This window comes from Mytilus trossulus, chromosome 8 (genome assembly GCF_036588685.1).
Source record: "Mytilus trossulus isolate FHL-02 chromosome 8, PNRI_Mtr1.1.1.hap1, whole genome shotgun sequence".
In the NCBI taxonomy this organism is placed as follows: Eukaryota; Metazoa; Mollusca; class Bivalvia; order Mytilida; family Mytilidae; genus Mytilus; species Mytilus trossulus.
The window spans coordinates 69,386,283-69,409,863 of record NC_086380.1 but is presented as its reverse complement, the minus strand read 5'-3'; the positions used below and the strand labels follow the sequence as shown (position 1 = coordinate 69,409,863).

At 33.0% G+C, this 23,581-nt stretch overlaps 1 protein-coding gene across 1 annotated transcript; it reads left to right on the top strand.

Annotated features, from left to right (window-relative positions):
- The first annotated feature begins 6,362 nt into the window (after window positions 1-6,362).
- LOC134727924 (uncharacterized) lies at window positions 6,363-19,518 on the top strand. Its single transcript, XM_063592320.1, has 4 exons — window positions 6,363-6,576; window positions 9,769-9,998; window positions 12,589-12,862; window positions 17,711-19,518. The coding sequence occupies exons 1-4, from the start codon at window positions 6,363-6,365 to the stop codon at window positions 19,516-19,518; spliced, it is 2,526 nt and encodes an 841-aa protein (XP_063448390.1).
- Window positions 19,519-23,581: the final 4,063 nt, after the last annotated feature.

Genomic DNA, 23,581 nt, shown 5'->3' with positions numbered 1-23,581 from the left:
CGCTTTTTGTCCTGTTTATATAGCTCAAACAAATACATTTGTATATCTTCGACAATGCGTTTTGTTTTATTTTTATCGAATAATGACTACCTATTGTGGTTTAAAAACAAAATCACGATTTTTCAAGATGGCCGCCATTCAATATGGGTAATGTTTCCAAAAAGTTTGTTCAACAAGACAATTGGAATCAGCACTTTTATTTTATGAACCAGGATTCATGCCAATATCTTTTTTAATATCATTTTCATGGTTTTTTTTATCAATCTAAAGAGATCAAACGGCCGCCATTTTAAAATGGCCGCCTTTCCATCAATTTCGACTTTTAGAGTGGGTCCATAGCTTAAAATGTTGTCCATGACATAAACTACTACTATGCCAAATTTCATGCTCTTGTATTTGATGCGTTTCCCTCGGTTTTGGTTTGTTGCCCCGATTTTGTTTTTTGTCCATGGATTTATGAGTTTTGAACAGCGGTATACTACTGTTGCCTTTATTTACCACAATCTCAGCAATTTTGTCAAACATCTGCACAAATCGACTGGACTATAACAAACGTTTGTCAATAAGTTTCTGTAGATGTAGAAATTTAAAGGACATACATTGTAGAAGTTGGGAAATTCAGTGAAGATCGTTGCACATAAACAGAAAAATTATGACCCATTGATATCACAATTAGTCAATTACTACATATTCATATATTTCCTCGGTAAAATTGCACCCCAACGCTATATTTGACGTATTAAAAAAGGGACCCATTTCTGCGGCAGATATGTATATACCTTTATATAGAAATAAACCCCCTGTGGGATTAATCTGTGCACAATCACATACTCAAGAGTTGCATAATAACAATAATGATTAAAAACAAAATTAAAATATGAATAGTAATAACTTCATTTTGATTGATGAAAACTATTTTTCCTTTTTGATTAATTCAATTTTGTTTTTAATTTAGTTTTAAAGAAGAATAACTGAATAATATCCGATACTGTGAAAGTGGTCCCAGTTATTAGATAGTGATTTATGTCGTCTGCTTCGGTTGAATACGAAACTACGTTAAATTAACGTTGCTAACTTTTCCACTTACTCACTTATTACGATAAATTTTAATATCTGTGTTGTAATAGTCTCAGGCTCCTTCCTATCAGCTGTTCAAGAACATCAACACGTTATAGTTCCACAAATCACAAGAAAAGAACGCCCGTAAGTGCTATTAGTATTACTAAATAACTATCTATCTGAAGATAAGATCCTATAATTGATTTTGGCGTATTATTCATGATTCTCAAGAGTTTATATTAACTTACGCTTCGTTATTATTAAAACACTGTTTAATCATTGTTAATATCGTGAAACGATTTAGGTTCATTTAGTTTCGTTACTAAAAAATAAGTGAAATTGAAACTGTAATTTACAGTGGCTTGTATAGATTTATATAATATAAACACTTTTTTACACTTTCTGTTTTTTTATAATACAATTGGTTATAAATAATAAATTGCATCTTTATTAAAACACACGTTACACAACGTGTGAAAAGGTGTATGACCTGAAGTGTTATTTATAAATAGATTGTTTTGTTGCTCTGCAACGTGGCCGACAGACAATACTTACTAATCATGTTATTTATAGATTTGTTTATACATGATAAGATATGACAACCTTTTATGTGTTAAATGCTTTCTAGAAGGATATCAATCCGGTCAAATCATCAAGTAAATGTATTGATTTATTAAACTGTGGGGTTGGTCCATCCACATTTTTTTTTACCAAATTAATGTGGTAGACCAAGGTTGTACCAAACCAACATGTCTTCATAGTTTCATATATTAAATGAAGAGTAAGGGATTCAGATTTAAACATTATTTGGATGGTTCATAATTGTTACATCTGGATCTAAGCTTTTCAAGAGATTTGACCATGATTTAGGGTCCTAATATACCAAAATCAAAAGTTCTTGAATCAAAGTCATGTCCTATATCATGTATATAAAATGAAAGGTCTAAGACCAAGAATACCATATTGTACATTTTGTTTACCAAACTAAAATTATAGTTCCATCTGTATCCAGTCAAAAAGAGGATTTAGACCAGGTCAATATATTTTAGTTTTGTAAGTACATTGTTAGTATACCATGTATACTGTTCTGTACAATCAACGTTTTTAATCAATTCTTCTTAAGTAGATATTAGCACATAGTTAGTATCTTGATCAGTTGAGATCGTCTAGTCATATCTTAGTTATTTGTACATTATCAACATTTTGTAGATACTTATTTTTGTATAAGTTTGTTTTTTCAGTCATTATGTTTTATAATTTTAGTACATACTAGAACACACCCGTGACTGAATTTAAAGTATATAACTATGCGTAAGCCTTATTACCGATACCATAGCTATTTTTTATTCTTTAGTTTTCTATGGTGTGTCATGTGTACTATTGTTTGTCTGTTTGTCTTTTTCATTTTTAGCCATGGCGTTGTCAGTTTATTTTCGATTTATGAGTTTGACTGTCCCCTTGGTATCTTTTGTCTCTCTTTTATTATAGTATTGGTATTGTCATCTAATAAAATCATGCCAATTATAAGATGCACAGTTTTCACTGCTTTCAAAATCATTCTGTTTGAACCCGTCGACCTGGAACTTATCAATTATTGGTAATATTATTTTTTTGGAAAAACAAAAGGGCCTGGAATGGAGTATTTTTTAATCAACAGCATTGTACTATATTAGTTATAAATAAAGTTGAATTCTTTGATTCGCTGATTTTCGTCATGCCGGCTAACACGTTGAAAACTTTTACACCGTATGGTGGTGCGCCCGTCAGATGTGGAACGTACAGATAAGGTAATAGGTAACAGGTGAATACACTGTTGGTATCGGTATCGGATTCGACCCGGAACTTGTTAATTTTTGGCAATATTAATTATGTGGAAAACAAAAGGTCTGGAGTGGTGTAATTTTTAATCAACACCATTGTCCTATATTAGCTTTGTATAAAATCGAATTCTTTGATTTGTCGTTTTTACCCCATGACGGCTGACAAATTGGACCTCGTTATTTTAGTATTATAGATTAGTACATTGTGCAATTAGGATATTTTTTAGTCAATAAATCCAGTAGATTTCAGTACTTCATCATTCTTCATTAGAATTTTGAACAATCAATATATTTTAGTTTTGTTAGTACATTTTTATATACTGTACAATCAGTATTTTTAGTAAATTTATCTTAAAAAGATATTAGTACATACTATGGATGTCAACTCGGTGAATATTTACTAATCTATTACTCGTAAGATTTACCGAGCGATACTCGAGTTCTTGCTCTGTAAAACATTTGCAAAATAGAACACACAATTGTACCTTTATACATACATGTATGTATTGTACGTGTATGTCGTTGAATTATAATCGTAAAATCTCAGACTAAATTCGTCAAACCTTTAGACTGGATTGAACGCAGAACATGGTAAATGCACATCTTCTAATTATGATGGCAGTGACCTGCAACATTTGATGCACCGATGTGCATGTACTTAAATATGTATACGCATGTCCAGTTTCAACCTTATTGTTATTATAAAAACTGTACAAGTTCAGTATATCCTTCCTGACAAGCAACGTACAGAGGTGATGTTCCAGTATCTCTACACTTATCATTATTAACCTTATTGTTCATTAGCATCTGAACAATTGCATTATGTTTTTTTCTTACTGAACTCAGTGGAAAATTAAATTAAAACGGAAAGTCCATTATCAAATGGCAAAATCAAAAGCTAAATAACCTAAAACGAATGGATAACAACTTAATATTCCTGACTTGGTACAGGCATTTTCTCACGTAGAAAAAGGTGCATTGAACCTGGTTTTATAGCGCTAAACCTCTCACTTGTATGCTAGCTAGTCGCATCAAATTCCATTATATTTGCATCGATGCATGAACAAAAAGGACAGAAAATGTGAAAAAATTGTGAAAATAGGGGTACAGCAGTCATTACTGTTTCACAATCCCAAATAGAAATAAAAACAAATAAATATTTAACAAAGAAGCACAAAAAATAACCAATCAAATTTAACAAACACACTAATTGCTTACTTATATTTTTGATGTTTAAAACAGGAACGAAAGATACCAAAGGGACATAAACTCATAAACTAAAACAAACTGACAATGCCATGGCTAAAAATGAAAAAGACAAACAGACAAAACAAAAGTACACATGACACAACATAGAAAACCAAAGAATAAACAACACGAACCCCACCAAAAAACAAGGGGTGATCTCAGGTGCTCCGGAAGGGTAAGCAGATCCTGCTCCACATGTGCCACCCGTCGTGTTGCTTATGTGATATCAAATCCGGTAAATAGTCTAATTCGGTAGGTCACAGTCATGAAAGGGAAGGGGATTGTAGTTACGACGTAAGGAACATATTCGATATCATTTGCGAAACGGATATTCCATAACGGTTAACCAACTCGTGATGGCGTCCGTAAAATATATGAAGGGATGATTTCAACTTCACCATTTGAAACTCTTGGTGTAATAGCTTCCTTGTAAGCAGCAACCATCTATCAAGAAAATCATGATAGGAAATGCAAACACGGGAATATCGTATCAATTGGGAGATATATACCCCGTATGCAGGTGCTGCTGGAATGTTGCTATTTAGAAATGGAAAGTTCACAATTGGAAAGCTGAAATCATCTCTTTTTTCGTAAAGTTTGTTTTCAACCGACCCTCATTGTCATTTTCTAAATGTAAGTCAAAATATGAAGCCGACGTAACTGTATCTGTAGTATCCTTTATCTCTAGTTCAATGGGATAGTTGCGTTCCACATAGTCACCAAAGTTTAAATATTTAGTGAAAGAACATCATCTATATAGCGGAAAGTAGAGTTAAAGGATATTGATAACTTCTTATCTTTCTTCCTAAGAAGTTCCTGCATGAAGTTAGCCTCATAATAATAAATAAATAATATTTGATGTATTTTGAATCAACCCTTAAAGGATTAAATAGTGGAAGTCCTGTGACTGCATTCACATGAACTCTAGTGTAGCGCGTGTTTGACGTCAAAATGTAAACGTCACACAGGAAGAAATATAAAATAATTTCGTTATTCAAAGAATTTTCAAAATCATAATTTTACATGGAGAATGGTGGTATACATGGTTGAAAAATCAAAAGTATCGTTAATACTAATTTTCAGAAAATTACCATGGTTTAAAATTATCCATCATTTCTATATGATTTTTAAGTATCCACAAATGTTTAATACCACCACTACGCGAGGAAAATAATCTTGTCGTTCAAAGTATTTAAAAAAATATAATAAAAAATAGCATAATGGCGGGATCTTTAAAAGTACAGGGCCACTTCATATGTACCAAAGAAACACAAAAAGTCACACGTTATTAACCATGACACAATCATATTTATTGAATACGATCGATACAATTCTGCTATGTTTATAAAGGTTAATATAGAGTTGATTGATTTGATTTAACTGATTAACCGTGGAGCGATTGTATCGATTGAATACGATCGGTACTACAGTGTTTGGTGTATGATATAAATAAAGAGTTGACTTAATTGATTATGGTGATCATTTGTGGCACACTTTTATTGATTGTATACGATGGATACGATCGTGCAAGGTTTTAGATATATATTGAACAACCGTGACACAATTGTATGGATAAAATAGGATCGATACGATGGCGATCCGACTATAATATTAATATATAGTTCACAGAATGATTATGAAAGTAACCCAGTTGACTGACACGAAGGAAGTATGTTAATTGGGTACAAAAATTGATCGTTGTTATTCCATTTGTTTGATGCGTTTAATCTTTTGGTTTTTGCTATTATTTTCGTTTTGAATTTTCCTAAGTATTTTTGTGATTTTACTTTTTTTTATCGACAAAATGATACCATTGAATATTGTTGACAAGATTATTATACTTTAGAAAAAAAATTCAATCGATTGTCGAATACTGTTACATGAACATAATGTGATTGATTGATTGTTGGTTGCTTAACGTCCAGTGGCAAATATTTCATGCATATTCAGGACGATATGAACATAATATATGGTTACAGAAAGATGAGAATCCATGTCATTTGGACTCTGCTCTTGCAGTCAGATAGATTCAAAGGCACAGAGTTACATTAACCTATTAAATCTAAAAATAATTACCCAACAGAAGGGAAAACCGTCTTATCAATATTCTAAATAAGGAAGTGTAGCTTATTGCTCTGCCGATGCTTAAATTTTTTATTTTTTTTTCAGGACCGCATGGACCATTAAGTAAGAATGTTATAGGCTTCAATTGTAAACAGAAAAATATTTAAAATGATGGCACCACTCTTGGAAGAAGAAGAAAATTATGTACGGTTAACATTGTTATTGAAAGGAGTGTCACCTAGAGCAGTCCGTACTTATTTTGACAGAGAATTTCCGCCTACTCATCTACCGTCAACGCTGAATAAAGGTTACAACACTCTTTATGATTTGAAATTAAAGAGAGTTTTGAACCAGGCTCAGTGGAATCTTTTGTTTCCGAGAAATGGTATGTTTATATGGTTGCACCAATCCAAAACATTTTTACCCCAGTTTAAACAGAAAATAATTATTTAGTGGTCTGAAAGTACTGAAAATAAAAAAAAATGTGTTTAAAACTATATATGACTATCTTTATTAAAGCACAACTTACATCCATAAGAGGACCAAAGGCATGCTAATTACATTAAACACAATTATAATGATGACATTTACATTAATATGAATAATAATAATAATAAAAAAATAAACAAATGACCTCAAGTTCCCCCTGTCTGCAGTTCCATAGACTGCTTAATAAAGGAGCCTTAAGATTTCACTGGCTGACTAGTGGTGGGATTTAGTATATAGATATAGGAAGATGTGGTGTGAGTACCAATGAGACTACTCTCCATCGAAATAAAAAAGTAAAAAGTAAACCATTATAGGTTAAAGTACGGCCTTCAACACGGAGCCTTGGCTCACACCGAACAACAAGCTATAAAGGGCCCCACAATTACTAGTGTAAAACCATTTAAACGGGAAAACCAACGGTATAATCTATATAAACAAAACGAGAAACGAGAAACACGTATATATTACATAAACAAACGACAACTACTGTACATCAGATTCCTGACTTAGGACAGGTGCAAACATTTGATCATTTTATTATCAGAAAAATCTTTTTGTTGAGTTTTTATACGACCGCAAAATTTGAAAAAAATTTCGTCGTACATTGCTATCACGTTGGCGTCGTCGTCGTCGTTTTAGTTTTCGCACTCTAACTTTAGTAAAAGTGAATAGAAATCTATGAAATTATAACACAAGGTTTATGACCACAAAAGGAAGGCTTGGATTGGTTTTGGGAGTTTTGGTCCCAATATTTTAGGAATAAGGGGCCAAAAAGGGCCCAAATAAGCATTTTCTTGGTTTTCGCACTATAACTTTAGTTAAAGTAAATAGAAATCTATGAAATTTTACACAAGGTTTATGACCACAAAAGGAAGGTTGTGATTGATTTTGGGAGTTTTTGTTCTAACTGTTTAGGAAAAAGGGGCCAAAAAAGGGCCCAAATAAGCATTATTCTTGTTTTTTGCACAATTTCTTTAGTATAAGTGAATAGAAATCAATGAAATTTAAACACAAGGTTTATGAAAACAAAAGGAAGGTTGGGATTGATTTGGGGAGTTTTGGTCCTAACAGTTTGGGAATAAGGGGCCAAAAGGGTCCAAAACTAAACTTTGTTTGATTTCATCAAAAATTGAATAATTGGGGTTCTTTGATATGATGAATCTAACTGTGTATGTAGATTTTTAATTTTTGGTTCCGTTTTCAAATTGGTTTACATTAAGGTCAAAACGGTCCAGAATTAAACTAAGTTTGATTTTAACAAAAATGAATTCTCGGGGTTCTTTGATATGCTGAATCTAAAAATGTGCTTAGATTTTTTATTATTGGCCCAGTTTTCAAGTTGGTCCAAATCGGGGTCCAAAATTAAACTTTGTTTGATTTCAACATGTATGGGGTTCTTCAATATGCTAATTCTAACCATGTATTTAGATTTTTAATATTTGGGCCCGGTTATCAAATTGGTCCACATTGAGGTCTAAAGGGTCTAAAATTGAACATTATTTAATTTAATCAGAAATTTAATTCTCGGGGTTCTATGATATGCTGAATCTAACCTTCATTTAGATTTTAGATATTAGACCAGAACAGGTGAATATCCAATTTAAAATTTTAAAGTTTTCAGGTTTAAGTTCTTTGACCACATTCATTCTGTGTCAGAAACCTATGTTGTGTCAACTATTCAATCACAATCCAAATTCAGAGCTGTATCAAGCTTAAATGATATGTCCATACTTTCCTTAACTGTTCATGGTTCGACCTCTGTGGTCGTATAAAGCTGCGCCCTGCGGAGCATCTGGTTATGTTGTTATGTTACACTACTGTCTGAGGTAAGGGTGAATGTTGGCGCCTGTTAAATCCTTTAAACCATCTGCACAGTTATGCACCTGTCCTAAGTCAGGAATCTGCTGTTCATTGGGTTTGTTTGTTGAAGTGGTACATTTTGAATTATTTTTACACTAACAATTTTAGAGCTTTTTATAGCTTGCTGTCCGGTGTGAGTCAAGGTTCTGTGTTAAATGCTGTTTTTTACCAGTCATTGTTTAATTGTTTGATACATTATGACTTGGATGGAAAGTTGTCTCATTGAAAATCATACCATATCTTCTTATTTATACTGAGTCTATAACTTTTGATGCTATAGCCATACCAGACTCTTATACATTTTATGTTACAAATGTACCTAAATTCAATACTTTTAATGTTACAAGTGTACCTTACTCTAACACTTTTGATGTTAAAGTGTAGCTAACTAATAATTTGTTGTTACATTTGTACCTGATGTCTTTGCTTTCGGTATTTATGTTTTTATTTTAGTTTCTTATGTACAATTTGGAAATAAGTATGGCGTTCATTATCACTGAACTAGTATATATTTGTTTAGGGGCCAGCTGAAGGACGCCTCTGGGTGCGGGAATTTCTCGCAATATTGAAGACCTGTTGGTGACCTTCTGCTGTTGTTTTTTTTATTTGGTCGGGTTGTTTTCTCTTTGACACATTCCCCATTTCCATTCTCAATTTTATTTCCTGATTCTGATAGTAGCACTTGTGATTTAACAAGTGTGTCTGATTCTCATACTTTTGATAATACAGGTGTCCTGATTGTAATATTAATTTTAAGGTGTACCCGGCCCTTTGATAACTATTTTCACCACTGGGTCTATGCCACTGCTGGTGGACGTTTCGTCCCCGAGGGTACCACCAGCCAAGTAGTCAACAATTTGGTGTTGACATGAATATCAATAATGTGGTAATTTTTATAAATTTCCTGTTTACAAAACTTTGAATTTTACGAAAAAATAAGGATTTTCTTATCCCTGGCACAGATAACCTTCATGACCTTAAATGTATTTGGCACAACATTTTGGAATTTTGGATCCTCAATGCTTTTCAACTTTGTACTTGTTTGGCTTGATAGATATTTTCATATGAGTGTCACTGATGAGTCTTATGTAGACGAAATGCGCGTCTGGCGTACTAAATTATAATCCTGGTACCTTTGATAACTATCTAATACTTTTAAAAATATTACAGTTGTATCAGATTCTAATACAGTTGATGTTACTTAATTATGATACTTTTGATATTACAGGTGTACCCGTTTCCTCAGCTTTTGATGTGACATTGATGATTTGCTTGATCAGAAACTTGACACCTGTTACTCAGCCAATCAATGGATTTGACAGACTACCTCCATTAGTGGAAAAAACTGCAGGAGCTGATCTAGCAAGGATTAAATGGTACAGGAATATTTTAGCTCATCATGATAGTAACTCAATGGCCACTGGTGATTTCAATACAGCATGGAGTAATATATCTGATGTAAGTGTTACATAAATATCAGTGATTAATACATAGCACTGACAGGTTATGAGGGACCCAGGGGATCTGCCCAATTTAAAAATATGAATGTGTGCCTTCTTGTAAAATCCTTGATCCAACATGTATTTGTTTTTCCTCACAATTTTCAATGAGCAAGATATAGGAAGAAATTCAGTGAATGCGATTTCCCTATCTCATGCTTAAGTGATTTCAAATGTTAATGTTTCTAATATTATATAAAGGTGGGTGTAAAATTCATTTAGGAAAAAGTCTGTTTGCATTAATTTTGAATGATATGTTGGTTTGATAGAATACTTTTTTTATGCCCCTGCCGTAGCGGAGGGGGCATTAAGTTTAATCCTTGTCTGTCTATCTGTACGTCCGTCCGTCCGTCCGTACGTCCAAAAGTTGGTTTCCGTTCTCTTACTTTAGTTTGCCTCAACTAAATGTTATTAAAAAGTAAAAACACAAAAATACCGAACTCCGAGGAAAATTCAAAAGGAAAATCCAAAATCAAAAGACAAAATCAAAAGTCCAAACACATCGAACGAATGGATAACAACTGTCATATTCCTGACTTGGTACAGGCATTTTCTAATGTAGAAAATGGTGGATTGAACCTGGTTTTATAGCTAGCTAAACCTCTCACTTGTATGACAGTCACATCAAATTCCATTACATTGTCAACGATGTATGAACAAAACAAACATACTCAAAGAGTAAAAATGTCAAAAATAGGGGTACAGCAGTCATAATTGTGTTATCATCTTAATATCACTATAAAAACAACAAATGTTACGAAGAATCACAAAAAGGCATACATCAAAATTAACATACTCATTTTGCTTTTCTTGTACCACTTAATTTATGTATATAAAGTCTACCCGTCAAGGAAAGAAGGTTTTCATTGCTGGTGTAAAAATGCGCGTTTGAAATTCGTACAGGTAGACATAAAAATAATTTTGTCGTTAAAAGTATGAACAAAACAAACATACTTGCATCACTATAAAAACAACAAATGTAACGAAGAATCACAAAAAGGCATACATTAAATTTATGCACAATGCTTATTACTGTTAGATACAGACCAAGTTTGAATTTTGGTGCTGTCACTTTTACTGTTGTAGAGATATGCTCTTTACAAAATGAAAAATTGCTTAACTTTTCATTTTTTTTCTAAAAGTATCAATCGTCGTCGTCAGCGTCGTCCGAAGACGGATTGTTTCCGGATAAAAACTTTTGAATAAGTTAAAAGAAATTATTAAAATTTTAGCACAATTTTTATAACCACAAAAGGAAGCTTGGGATTGATTTTGGGGGTTATGGTGCAAAAGGTTTAGGAATTAGGGGCCCAAAGGGCCCAAAAACAGCATTCATCTAGTTTCAAGACAAAAAGTTGTGTATTAGTATTTCAATTGTTCTGAAATTGTACCACAATGTTTAATACCATAAGTAGAAGGTTGTGATCTATTTAAAGGGGTTATTAGGCAAACTGTTGAGGAATTAAGGGCCAAAAAGGGACCAAAACAAGCATTTTTCTAGTTTACAGACAATAATTTGTGTTTTAAGCGTATGGATCTCTATAATTTTTTACAAGACAGTTCAATGCCACTTAAGAAAGATTGGGATTGATTTTGGGGGTTACAGTGTCAATAGTTTAGGAAATAGGACAATTTAGACAATTTAAAAGCAGTGTAAGGGAGGTAATTCTAAAACATTGAACATACAATGTTTCGTATGTTCGGATTCACCTCCCTTACACAACTTTCGTTGAAATGTCAGGTTTTGGACTTTTTGCTAAAAAAGTGGGGGTGGTAATGGTTTTCAACTTTTTTTCTTCAAATTTCTCGAATTCCAAATTTTTGAAAAGTTAAAAGAAGAAATCTTTAATTGCGCAATATTTTGCAATAGATTTGTAAGATTTTGACATTTGTTTTGTGTCATAAACTCAAAAAATGTGTATTGATTCCTACACTCAAATGCTTTATTTAAATGGATGGAATTCAATTTCTTTTTAGCAATTTAAGTGGAGGTTTAACCAATAGCCCTAAGCCAATAGCTTGTTTAAAAATTAGTTAAGAATTGTAAAAGCATTTTTTTAGGTAAAGATTGCATGCAATGCAATCAAAACCTTATGGGACTGACTTGATATCTAAATGTTCAAAGGCTTATCACTACCTTCTTTGATACACAAAATATAGTGCATTGATAATAACATTCTGTACATCCTATCCATAAACATTTCAAAAAAATTTATCAATGTAATATATGCTCAGATATTCAATGCACAAAATTATGTTAGACTTGTCAAGAAAATTACATAACTTTTGCAAGGTGCAGGAATCTTATATCTAATCTAAAAATATAAAATACGTCATTGTTAAATTGGAGTAATCTTCCTTTGTTTAGAATATCTGTTAAATTAACTACAACCAATGCCATATTTAATATTACTTCCCACTGATAAATTAAAGCAATCTTTACTGTTCAGTGCTTTCAAGCACTTTGATTTAATAATGTTTTATGCAAGCGGGGGCATCTTTTGTGTTCACGGGGACACATTTTCCATTTTTTCCAAATATTTTTCTAGGCAGTAAGTAGACTGGGTGGTCAGCCAATGAATCAAGAGTGCCAAGAGTTAAAGGTTAAAATATTAGATCAGTCAAATCAGGAAATTATGTTGGAAATCAAACAATCACAGGAAAAGATCAAAGAATTAGGACAAACAGTGGATATTTTGGGGTTGGAGCACTCAGAAGTGAAGGACAATCTGAGGAAGTTACAAGTTTCCCACGTTACTTTACAGACTGAACACACGGAAGTCACAGAACTTTTGAAAGACCCAATACCGTGGAATATCAGAGGTACATTATAATCATTCAGACAAAGGTTGTAGAGTTATACATGTTATATAGCTAAGGATGTGCAACAAGGGAATTTACCTTCAATATTTACTATATTTCTTGTATTTTTGGCTTTTTATCTCACCTTACCTTAAGCATCAAAGGAGCTATTGGTGTCACTTGATGTCAGTTGTTATTGTCTGTTATCAGGTAAAGTTTAAAACATTCTACTCTAAAATTAACATCTGGGCAAGTTGTCATAGATGTGTCTAATGATCCTTTCTACAAACCAACATGGCTGACATTAGAAAAAGTAGAACATAGGTGTAAAATGTAATTTTTGTTTTATCTTAAAGTCTGTCGTCTCTAAACTTCTCTGGAAAAATCTTCTTCTGTTAAACTGTTCAATTGTTTGAAACCAAAGTTTGTCTGTTCATGTATCATGTGTAAAGGATGTCAACTATATAGTTTGAAATTTTCCTCCAGTGTGAGCAATCAACATGGCCACTATGGCTAAAAACATATAACATAGGGGAAACATTACAGTTTTGATTAGTATCTGGAAAACTAGAGCCAGTTGTGAAAAACTGAAAAGGGAAATATGGTTAGCATGACAAACTCTATCTACCCTGAATATTTTAGAAAAATCTGTCCTATTTATAATGTACTTCCCCAGTCCTAAATTGATGAGTTTTGTCGAGCCCACGACTTCTGTCGCAGAAAGCTGGACATATGGATAGTGATCCAGTTGCAGCAAGGGTGTTAGCTAACGTCTTAAAAGCTTATAATATTTCAGAAGGAAGAAGATTTGGACACTTCCTACTTTGTATATAGATGCCTTATGAAAGTTTCCGTCTGTCATATGTCCATTGTCCTTGACCTCATTTTCATGGTTCAGTGACTACTTGAACAAAATTAGGATTTTTAGTATTTTTAATTTCTCTCCTAATATGAGTAATAGGATAACTATATGTTCGTACCTTGCAAGGTCCTCATACCCGTCAGACAGTTTTCACTTGACCTGGACCTCATTTCAAGGATCAGGGAACAAGGTTAAGGTTTCGTGGTCAAGTCCATTTCTCAGATACTATAAGCAATAGGTCTAATATATTTGGTGTATGGAATGATTGTCAGGTGTACATGTCAAACTGGTAGGCGTAATCTGACCGTGACCTAATGTTCATGGTTCAGTGGTTATAGTTAAGCTTTTGTGTTATGTACTGTTTTTCTAATATTGTACGCAATAGGTCTACTATATTTGGTGTATGGAATGCTTGTCAGGTGTACATGTCCAACTGGCAGGTGTCGTCTGACCGTGACCTCATTTTCATGGTTTAGTGGTTAAAGTTAGGTTTTTGTGTTTCGGTTTGTTTTTCAAACACCACATGCAACAGGTCAACTATATTTGGTGTATGGAAATATTTTATGATGTGCATGTCAGTCTGCCAGGTTTTATTTGACCTTCATCTCATTTTCGTGGTTCAATGCTCAGTGTTAAGTTTTTATATGACTGCAAAAATTATGTGGTCGTATATTGGTATGATGTTGGCGTCGTTGGCGTCGTCGTCGTCCTCGTCATCATCCGAAGACACATTGGTTTTCGCACTAAAACCTTAGTTAAAGTGATTGTATCTCTATGAAATTTAAACACAAGGTTTATGATCACAAAAAAAAGGTTGGGATTGAGTTTGGGAGTTTTGGTCTCAACAATTTAGGAATGAGGGGCCAAGAAAAAAAGGGCCCAAAGAAGCATTTTATTTGGTTTTCGCAAAATTACTTTAGTATAAGTAAAAAGAAATCTATGAAATTTTAACACAAGGTTTATGACCGCAAAAAGAAGGTTGGGATTGATTTTGGGAGTTTTGGTCCGAACAGTTTAGGAATTAGGGCCAAAAAAGGGCGCAAATAAGCATTTTTCTTGGTTATTGCAAAACAACTTTAGTATAGGAAAACAGAAATCTATGAAATTTAAATACATGGTTTATAACCGCAAAAGGAAGTTTGGGATTGATTTTGGGAATTTTGGTCCCAACAGTTTAGGAATAAGGGGCCAAAAGGGTCAAAAATATATAAAAAAATGAATTACTAGGGTTCTTTGATATGCCAAATCTAACCGTGTATTTAGAATCTTTATTTTTGATCCCGTTTTCAAATTGGTCTTCATTAAGGTCCAAAGGGTCCATATTTAACATTTGTTTGATTTTAACAAAAATTGAACACTTTTGGGTTCTTTGATATGCTGAATCTAAACATGAACTCAGATTTTAATTATGGGCCCAGTTTTCTAGTTGATTCAATTCAAGGTCCAAAATTAAACTTTGTTTGATTTTCAACAAAAATTGAATTTATGGGGTTCTGCGATATGCTGAATCTAAATAGATATAGGAAGATGTGGTGTGAGTGCCAATGAGACAACTCTCCATCCAAATAACAATTTAAAAAGTAAATCATTATAGGTTAAAGTACGGCCTTCAACACGGAGCCTTGGCTCACACCGAACAACAAGTTATAAAGGGACCCAAAATTACTAGTGTAAAACTTTCAAACGGGAAAACCAACGGTCTAATCTATATAAACAAAACGAGAAACGAGAAACACGTATATACTGTGGATTCATTTATTTTCGTGGGTACCAATTTTCGTGGATAGAGGAAAAATTATACGTTCGTTGAAATTTAATTTCGTGGTTTTGGCAAAGTCTGCATACAAACCTATAAAAAATATGTTATTCGTTGAACATTTAATTTCGTGGTTCACCTGTACCCACGAAATCCACGAAAATTGGTATCCAACGAATAATAATGAATCCACAGTATTACATAAACAAACGACAACTACTGTACTGTTCTGCGATATGCTGAATCTAAACCATGAATTTAGATTTTTGATATTTTAGCCTGATTATCAAATTGTTCTACATTGAGTTCAAAAGGGTCCAAAATTAAACTTTGTTTGATTTCATTAAAAATTAATTCTTGGGATTCTTTGATATGCTGAATCTAACCATGCATTTCGATTTTTGATATTGGACCATACTAGGTAAATTTCATATGTATAAGTTTTTACACCACATTCATTCTGTGACAAAAAACTATGCTGTGTCAAATATTTAATCACAATCCAAATTCAGAGCTGTATCAAGCTTGAATGTTGTGTCCATACTTGCCCCAACTGTTCAGGGTTTGACCTCTGTGGTCGTAACAAGCTGCAACCAGCGGAGCATTTTATTGTGATTTGGTCTGTTTTTCTTAAACCATAAGCAATAAATATAGGTTAACTATATTTGTTGTATGGAAGAATTGAAACCTGTACATGTCTGCCTGGCATGGTTCATCTGACCTTGACATTATTTTTATGGTTCATTAGTCAATGTTTAGTTTACTTGGTTATGTCTGTTTCTTAAAAACTATAAGCAATAGGGCAACTATACCTCACCGTGTATCATCAGTACAGCGGATATAGGTACTAACCAAGCGGGCGTGAGCGATTTTGACCTTACACGGTAACGAAAATCTGTATTTTGTTAACATTATAACAATGTGTACTTCAATCTTAACATAATTGTTGTTTTAATAAATAATTTGGTCATATGTTGATGATAAGAGATGTCTCATTATTTTCCCAAAACAAGAATGATTACTAAAAATATGTGCAAATACTTTTTCTGATAGTAGGCCACTGTGTGTGTAATAAGTATAGCTGTTTCCAATAATTGGCATTGAAATCGTTCATACATATGTTATTTTTCGATATTTTTTTCCGAAAAAGAAGCGGTGTTTTTGGCGTTAAGGTGACCACATAAATCCTTCTATACGGTACATAGTTAAGTTGCTTTACACCGTACATAAAAACGTTATTTTCATACTCGTTTCTTACCCAAAAAGTTTCAGGAAATAAGTATTCACATGTAGGTTTATGATTGGTAACTATTAATTTTGCCCTGTAATAGCTTTTTTTCAGATAAAACATGTAAATGTCTGGACAACTGTATCGACATTGAAAGTTAGTGTTGACATTCACAACTATTTGCGTATGTACAAGTTAATTGTTCTAATTAGAATATCAAAGTTGTCTTATAAATAGGATAAAATCGATGCGAAATTATTTGGGTGCAGGAATTTCAGATGTTGTGGAATGTACACTGAATGTTGATAAAACAAAAAAAAAGATTTTCGTTACCGTATCAGTTCAAAATAGATCAAGTCCGCTTGGTTAGTACCTATATCCGCTGTACTTTGTGTATTGAATGATTGTAATGTGTACATGCAATTTTTGTCTGGTTAATATGACCTTGACTTCATTTTATTGGATCAAATTAAGGTCATGTGATAGTTGTAGTAAAGCTTTATATTTAGGACTATCAACATAATAATAATGATTAGAAAAGAAGGCAAGACATTGCAGCGTGTGCACTCTTGTCATGACAAGTTACAGTTCAAATTTGAATGTTGTTCCGGTCTGATGATTTTGTTCAGAGTAATGGTCCTTGGACTGAATTATTCAGTTTTCCGCACGTTCATTTGTCATTCTTGAAGAGATTGACTTGATATTTGTAATATGGTTTACACCATGACAAGTTATAGATCAAGTTAGAATTTTGTTTCAATACAATAAATTTCTAACCGGTAGGGGACTATATCTTGCCATGCAATACTCACAGAATGCTTGTTCTATAAAAAGATATTGTTTGGATCAAAAACACATTATATCTTTTATTAAGGAAAAACTTTGATCATGTAAGCTCAGGTCCTAAAGTTTGATTAATTTTTCAAGGTAGATGAGTACATGCATATCAGTATGGCAAAATAACAGAAGTCAGTCTCAAAATAATTGTAAATTCTAAAGAAATATCAAATTCTTTCTTTTTAGGTCAAATTAAAGAAGAATTAGAAACTTGGACAGAAGATGACAAAATGTTTATAGAAACAAATGGAGCAAAGAGTGTATTAAAATGTATCAAAGAAAATGGTTGTGTTGTTGTCACCGGAAGTTCGGGAACAGGAAAATCATCATTGATGCGTCATGTTGCTCTACGAATGCAGGAAGAAGGCTATGTCATTTTACCGGTAACAAACCCTGAAAAAATTATCAAGTGGTACAATCCAAGTAAGAAAATCCTGTTTGTTGTCGATGACTTTTGTGGAACATATACCATAAATCCTATGAAGTTAGAAAGCTGGAAAAATCTGATGGAAAAAATCAAAACATTAATAGAAAAAAAACCAGTCAAATTAATCATGTCTTGTAGACTTCAGGTTTTTAAGGATGAAAAAATGAAATCTTTATCTTTTAATCAGTCCTGTGAATGTAATCTTTTGTCAGAAGATAAACACTTATCAGAAACAGAAAAACAATCTATCGCTGAACTTTACTTGAAATCAAACGCGTCTAAGATCAAGAAATTTTATGACATGTTTGACTGTTTTCCTCTTTTATGTCACTTGTACAGCCAAAACAAAAATCTTATAATAGAAGATTTCTTTAAGAATCCATTTACAGTTTACAAAGAAGAGATAGATAATTTACAGACGGAAGGAGCACATGTTAAATACTGTGCACTTGCTTTATGTGTTATTTTTAACAATTGTTTTAAAGAAGAATGGCTCACAGAAGATGTCGATAAAGATATCAAAACCATTATAAAGAACACGTATGAAGCTTGTAAAGTGGTGAAAGGAACATCTCGATTGGTAATTCGTGATGAGCTGGATTCACTTACTCATACATTTATCAGAAAGGATGGTGAAGTATACAGAACAATACATGACAAGCTGTTTGACTTTCTTGCTTTTTACTTTGGCAGTGTTATGATTTATTGTTTAATTAATAATGCTTCAAGTAATTTTATTCGTGAAAGGTTTGTTTTTGAAAAAAAAGACAAAACAGATGAATTTTTAATAGATGTATCAGAAAGATATCAGCAAATGTATATAAATAGATTGATAGATGACTGGTTTAGAGGAAAGATAGTAGATGTCTTCTGTAACATCAATATGAATGATCAAATCTTCAGACAAAGAATCCTTGTACATTTAAAAGGTTTAGAAATATCAAAACAGAAACAATTGGCTAGTCTATATGACACACAATATCAAAACACTCCATTAATACAGAGTTGTTATATAGGAGATATTGATCTGGTTACATGGTGTTTATATCATTGTACCAATAATGTAAACCATTGTAGACATACTGGAGCATCACCTATGTTCTTTGCTTGTCAGAATGGACATACTGAAGTAGTACAGATGTTAATAAACAATAAGGCAGACATTAATAAGTGTAAAGATTCTGGAGCATCACCTCTGTACATTGCTTGTCAGGAAGGACATACTGAAGTAGTACAGATGTTAATAAACAATAAGGCTGACATTAATAAATGTGGTAATGATGGAGCATCACCTCTGTTCCTTGCTTGTCAGAATGGACATACTGAAGTAGTACAGATGTTAATAAACAATAAGGCTGACATTAATAAGTGTATAGATGAAAGAGTATCACCTCTGTCCCCCATATGTATAGCTTGTTATAGAGGTCATATAGAGATTGTTGAACTGTTGTTAAAACATGAAGCAGATTGTAACATTAAATGGAGAGGACTAACACCACTAGATATTGCAAGCAGAGAAAATCATACCAATATTGTACATTTGTTACAAAAAATAGAAATAATATAATTAGAAGTTCGGCGAACATGATAAAATAAATCAATAGAACTATTCTGCTTATTATATAATTAAACAAAATAAACCTGCGATCATTAAATATAATTGTTAGCTAGAAGAGAAAATCATACAAATGTTGTTTGTTAAAGAGACTTAATAGATAAAAACTGTGATGTGTATATTAAACATATATCATTTGTGTATATTAAACATATATCATTTCACAGCACATTTAACTTATTGACCATAAACATTGCTAAATGGAAAATAACTCTCAAAATACTTTTGTTATGCATTGTTAAAAATCATTCTATGTAATAAAACCATGTTGTTTAGATTTAAATTTTGATATAAAATTCTGTCTAATAGCTCATTAGACAGTTAGACTTGCATTTTGGTGTAAGTTATTTTTGGTCAGTATGGATATTTCTAATTGAATTTACCAAAGCATGCATAGATTCTTTTGTCTTGCAACAAATGTCATTGGTGTAAACTTTTTTTTTATGAAATTTAATATTTCAAAAGGTGAGAATAATCCATAACCTGGACTGGCAATTGATTATTTGCACCCATTATTTCCTGAATATAACAAGTGTAGTTGAAATGTATTTGTATGTTCCCCGTAGGGGAGGGGCATTAAGTTTTACCATTGTCCGTCAGTACATCCCAAAGTTGGTTTCTGTTCTCTAATGTTAGTTTGCCTCAACCAAATGTTATGAAACTTACAAACAATGCTAACTACCACAAAACACAGATCAAGTTTGAATTTTGGTGGCGTCACTTCAACCGTTCTAGAGTTATTATACTTTATGCCCCTTTACAAATGGAAAAATTGCGGAATTTTTCGTTTTCGTTCTTTAATTTTAGTTTGCCTTAACCAGATGTTATAAAACTTGTACACAAGACTTATTACTACAAAATGCAGATCACTAACAAATTTGGGTAGTGTCACTTTTACCGTTCTTCAGTTATGTCCCTTTATAACTTTATATGATATGCAAACGGGGGCATCATCTGTGTCCCATGGACACATTCCCCATTTATTGTCGAGCCTGTGACTTTTGTCGGAAAAGCTATACAAAGCAATTCTACATTCCGTCGGTGGTGGCAGCTTCCACAAATATTCACCCTGTAGTTAAAGTTTTTGTATGTCCTTGAAATTTTAATAAGTTTGATTTGTCCAAACTTGGACAGAAGCTTATTTATGATCATAAAAAAGTATCAAGAAGAAAAATTTGTAAAAAATAAAAAAAATCTTGTTTATCCGTATTTTACTTATAAATGAACTAAGTCTACCACACTTGGACAGAAGCTTGTTTATGATCATATTAAGATAGTATCCAGAAATAAGAATTTTGTAAAAAAAAAATTCTGTTTATCCGTATTTTACTTTTAAATGCACTTAGATTTTCTGCCAGTTAACATTTCATTCACTCTGGTTAAAGTCTTGAAAATTTTAATAATACCTTTCTTAAATCAGAGACATATATACACATATATGTCTCTGCTTAAATGAAGCTTGCTTATGATGAAAAGCTAGTATCTAGAAGGAAATTTTGTAAAAATTTATTTCCTGTTTTCCCGTCTTTACTTACAAATGGACTTAGTTTTTTATACGTCCGTTTTAACGACTCAGGGCCGTAACCAGCCTCTTCTAACAGTGAGGCAAATGTTTCCCGAAATTTTTTTTGGCGAGGGGTCTGGGGGCCTCTCAAGACCCCCAAAAGCTCTGAGAAAAAATAACGCAAAATCGTGCATTCAGAGCGTTTCCCGGACTATGACATTGAAACGCAATTAATTCAGTTTAGCTATTTTTCCGACAATAATCTGGTCTCAAAGCAAAAATATAGATTCATTGTAATTTAAGACTTACAGGTTTATGGACAACATTAAAAGACCGATATAAAATTGAGAATGGAAATGGGGAATGTGTCAAAGAGACAACAACCCGACCATAGAACAGACAACAGCAGAAGGTCACGAACATGTCTTCAAAGCAGCGAGAAATTCCCGCACCCGTAGGCGTTCTTCAGCTGACCCCTAAACAAATATTTATACTAGTTCAGTGATAATGAACGCCATACTCAACTCCAAATTGTACACACGAAACTAAAATTAAAAATAAAACAAGACTTAAACAAAGGCTAGAGGCTCCGGACTTGGGATAGGCGCAAAAATGCGGCGGGGTTAAACATGTTTATGAGATCACAACCCTCCCCTTATACCTTTAGTCAATGTAGAAAAGTAGGATAAAGTAAAAATCGTAATTCTCATAATCATTTATTCCGGATCTGTCTGTCTGTTCTTGTCTTATATTGCCAATGTGCTTAGAATTTGGTGATTTTTTCATGACTAGATTTAAATATAGTGACAATGCAGTATTATATTTTAAGTACTAGTATACTGCTTAAGTCAACACTAGGGACCATATTGACCCTGGTTTACGGTATTAATGATTCTTTTATTGTTGAAGACCCTCCAGCAACTTTGACCATTGACCTTTAGTATTTCTATGCATTGACTTTGTGTGCGATTAGGTATCGTCCACACTTACTCCATATTCCTTTATTTTCTGAAAGGATCTGAACATGACTTAATGCAAGTTTAACCCTTCAATGTAAAAGGTCATATGGCAATACATTATTGTTTTTTTTTTCTGATACCAGGAAATTGGTGACCTTACTTTAATTTAAACCATGTCAGCTATCTAGTTTTATCTACAAAAAAAGAGCCAGTTTTGTATTCTTCGATATCAAGTTCAATCAGTCTCCTTGCAGAAACGACCATTTGATTCTGTGTCTTGTAGCATCGTCTATTCTTAAAATATTTTCTCGCACAATATCTGGACATCGGGTGGGCATGCAACATTGCAAAACCACACGTTTACAAATGAAACTCAACACTCAGACTATAGTCATGAAATAGGACAATAAATGATCAAAAGACAAACCCGGGACACAGAAGTACAAACAATAGACCATCAACTCTGGAAACTAAAAGTAAAATAGAAACATGGACCACGCGAAAAACATACAGGGACGACACCAGAGAGCGAAGAGAACTTGCTTCCTGCTAGACACTTTCCGTGAAAACAATTTGATATAAAGAAATTCTTTTGTTTCATTTTTTTCTTTTCTTTAAATTTCTAACATGAGGCATTTGTCTCATTTGCCTCAATGTAGTTACGGCCCTGCACGTATTATGGTAAACAGTTGTCCCTCCATCCGTTTGTCTGTACGTCTGTCATCAATATGTCAGATATTAACTTAAAAACGCTTTAACCAATTTGTATGAAACTTTGGTGAAATGTTTATATCTATTGACGTTTTTTTATAAATTTTAGATTTTACGTTTCTGAGTTTTGGGGTTTTATTCATTACAAAAAGGGGATTTTCCAGTTTTCGGACAATATCCTTAAAGTGCTTTGAGCAATTTTCATTAAACTTTATTCCTCGTAAACGTGACGGGCAAATCATGTGCTCATGGCGCAGCTGTTTATTCTTCCAGTGAACATTACATACAGTCTGCAGTTTAAAGTTTTTAAAACATTTATTAGATTCATATACCATCCTTGATTTTTAGCTCACCGTCGTCGTCAGTCGTCGTCCGTCTGATGTAAACTATTTCAAACAACTCCTTCTCTGAAACTACTAAACCAATTCCTACCAAACTTGAGCTAAATGATCCTTAGAGTATCTTGAATAAAGTTTGTGTTTTATTTTCTGTTTCGCCAAAAATCATAGCCGCCATGGCTAAAAATAGAACATAGGGGTAAATGCAGTTTTTGGCAGTTTTATTATACGACCTCTAAAAAATTCGGAGGTCGTATATTGGTATCCCATCGTCGTCGTCCGAAGACGGATGGTTTCCGGATAATAACTTTAGTATAAGTAAACAGAAATCAATAACAATTTTACACAATGTTTATAACCACCAAAGGAAGCTTGTTATTGATTTTGGGAATTAGGGACCCAAAGGGCCCAAAAACAGCATTTATCTAGTGTCAGAACAATAAGTTGTGTATAAGTATTTCAATTGTTCTGAAATTGTACTACCATGTTAAATACCATAAGTA